This window comes from Phalaenopsis equestris, unplaced genomic scaffold, assembly GCF_001263595.1.
Source record: "Phalaenopsis equestris unplaced genomic scaffold, ASM126359v1 Scaffold000437, whole genome shotgun sequence".
NCBI lineage: Eukaryota > Viridiplantae > Streptophyta > Magnoliopsida > Asparagales > Orchidaceae > Phalaenopsis > Phalaenopsis equestris.
Window position 1 is genome coordinate 8,811 of NW_018164878.1, and position 1,857 is coordinate 10,667.

Sequence of the window (1,857 nt, forward strand, 5' to 3'; positions counted from 1 at the left end):
GAGAGAGCGTGAGACTTCACTGCATTCCTAAGATCATCACTTCCGCTCCACTTCTTCTCTTATATTATGCCTCCCTTGCCTAACCCTTTGCTTCTTGGACTACATTTCAAATTCTTGCCTTCTCCTTTACGGTCTTTTAATCATTTCCTATTTTCCTATTTGCCTAGTCTATCCTCCCCTCCCATCTTATTTATAATTGTTGTATGTTGATTGTTAAGCAATTTTTGGTTATTTTCTGATTTCAGGCTTGTTATGAAGGAATTACCTCTCGAGAGGGCTATATTTGACGATAAGCGGTGCTTCGACGGTACATTGCCAAGGTGATATTTTTCTCCGATTGGTCCATTCCTCTCACCTTCAGCCGTCAACACCCCCCTTTACATAGATAGGCCGATCTCCTTCCCTCCTCGCCCTCATACATGCAGGATCATTCTAGTGCCCCTTGCTTTGCACAGGTAGGTTGCTGACCCTCCCTACTCGCCTTCCGTCACTCACAGAATCTGTTGGTGCCTATTTTCTAGCCTCGATTCCCTCCTTGCTCTCCTTAGCTATTCACAGAACCCGCTTGTATCATAGACGAGCTGCTGAACTCCTCCCTGCTCGCCTCAGCTGGTCGTTGTTCCTGCCCGTGTCACAGACATGCCTCTCATCTCTCTCCATGTTCGCCCCAACCACTCGATGATCTATTGGCATCGATCTCCCATTATGCAGACAACCTCTACAATCTCTAACTGGTCAACCCTCCCTTTGAGCATCATTCTGCAACTTCCATATCTCCATCCCGAGGCTTCTCGAACGTCGATTCTGTGTTCCTAGCTATTTGCCAAACCTCGACGTCACTTCCACTGCTCCTTCCACTCGCCAGATCAACTGCACCTGCTCGAGAGGTCTATTTTTGCCTTCTGTTATTTGTTTTTTGTTTTTATTTTCCAATTCACGTTGTTATTTATCATTATTTGTGTTGTGTTATTGTTGTACTGTCGTCCTTGTACTCCTTTGAAAATCAGCAATAAAATGTGTCGTTTGTGTCGTGGTTTAGGTTAACTCCGGTATCACATTTTTAGAAGAAAAATTCAATTCAGAGTGGAGACAAGTTGTAGACCTTTAGCACGCCAAAGTCCATCCCAGCTAGGAAGTATTTTATATTTCATGATTTTGGGTGCATTACACCTGATTGCTCAAATAGAAGTGTTATATTTCACCGAGCAGGATGCATTAGAGGAGACAGTGGGTGAAGACTCAGAGTAGGAGAATTGAAAGGAATTCTAGCTATCCGCAAACGAGATAGAAATGTTAATAACCCGGTGAGTCCTTTAGACTAAGCCCATGAGAAAGTAACATTAATTCTGCCATAACAGTTTTTGTACACATTGTACTGTGTAGGAGCAGGTATGCAATCTCCATATCGATAGCGGTGGTTGTGAAAATGTGGAGTCTACATAGCGAGTAGATAAATTGAGCTCCATAACTCAGAAGCTTTCTCAGTCATGTTATTTGATCTAGTAGAAGAAGGGGAGTAGATCATCATTGACAAGAAATGCCTCGTGGAGTTTTCTATTAGAGATAAGTTTCATGCACAATTATGATGTGGCGTATTATTTATGGATGCCTGTCACATTCTATTAGGCGGTTCTTGGCAATACAATCGCTACACAAATCGTGATGGCTACATGAAAACATTCCTTTTCACAAAAAATGGAAAGCACATTGTCCCTTTGCCTTGGAGGAACCTGATGTGTTTGAGGATTTGGTGACATGAATTGTCGTTTTATAGGCTTTAAGAGGAGCACCGACATAACTAGCATTGGTTTTTCAAGAAGGTGATGCGTTCGGACCAATACCACACATAGGACAATT

The 1,857-nt window shown here is 42.6% G+C and overlaps 1 protein-coding gene across 1 annotated transcript in view; it reads left to right on the forward strand.

Moving 5' to 3' along the window:
• Positions 1–245: 245 nt before the first annotated feature.
• The window catches only part of LOC110027730 (pentatricopeptide repeat-containing protein At5g04810, chloroplastic-like), a gene marked incomplete at its 5' end in the record, with an annotated part of 13,689 nt that continues 12,077 nt past the window's right edge, over positions 246–1,857 (forward strand). The window contains one exon of the mRNA XM_020729269.1: positions 246–320. Coding sequence (XP_020584928.1) covers positions 246–320 — 75 coding nt within the window. The remainder of the gene's footprint in view (positions 321–1,857) is intronic.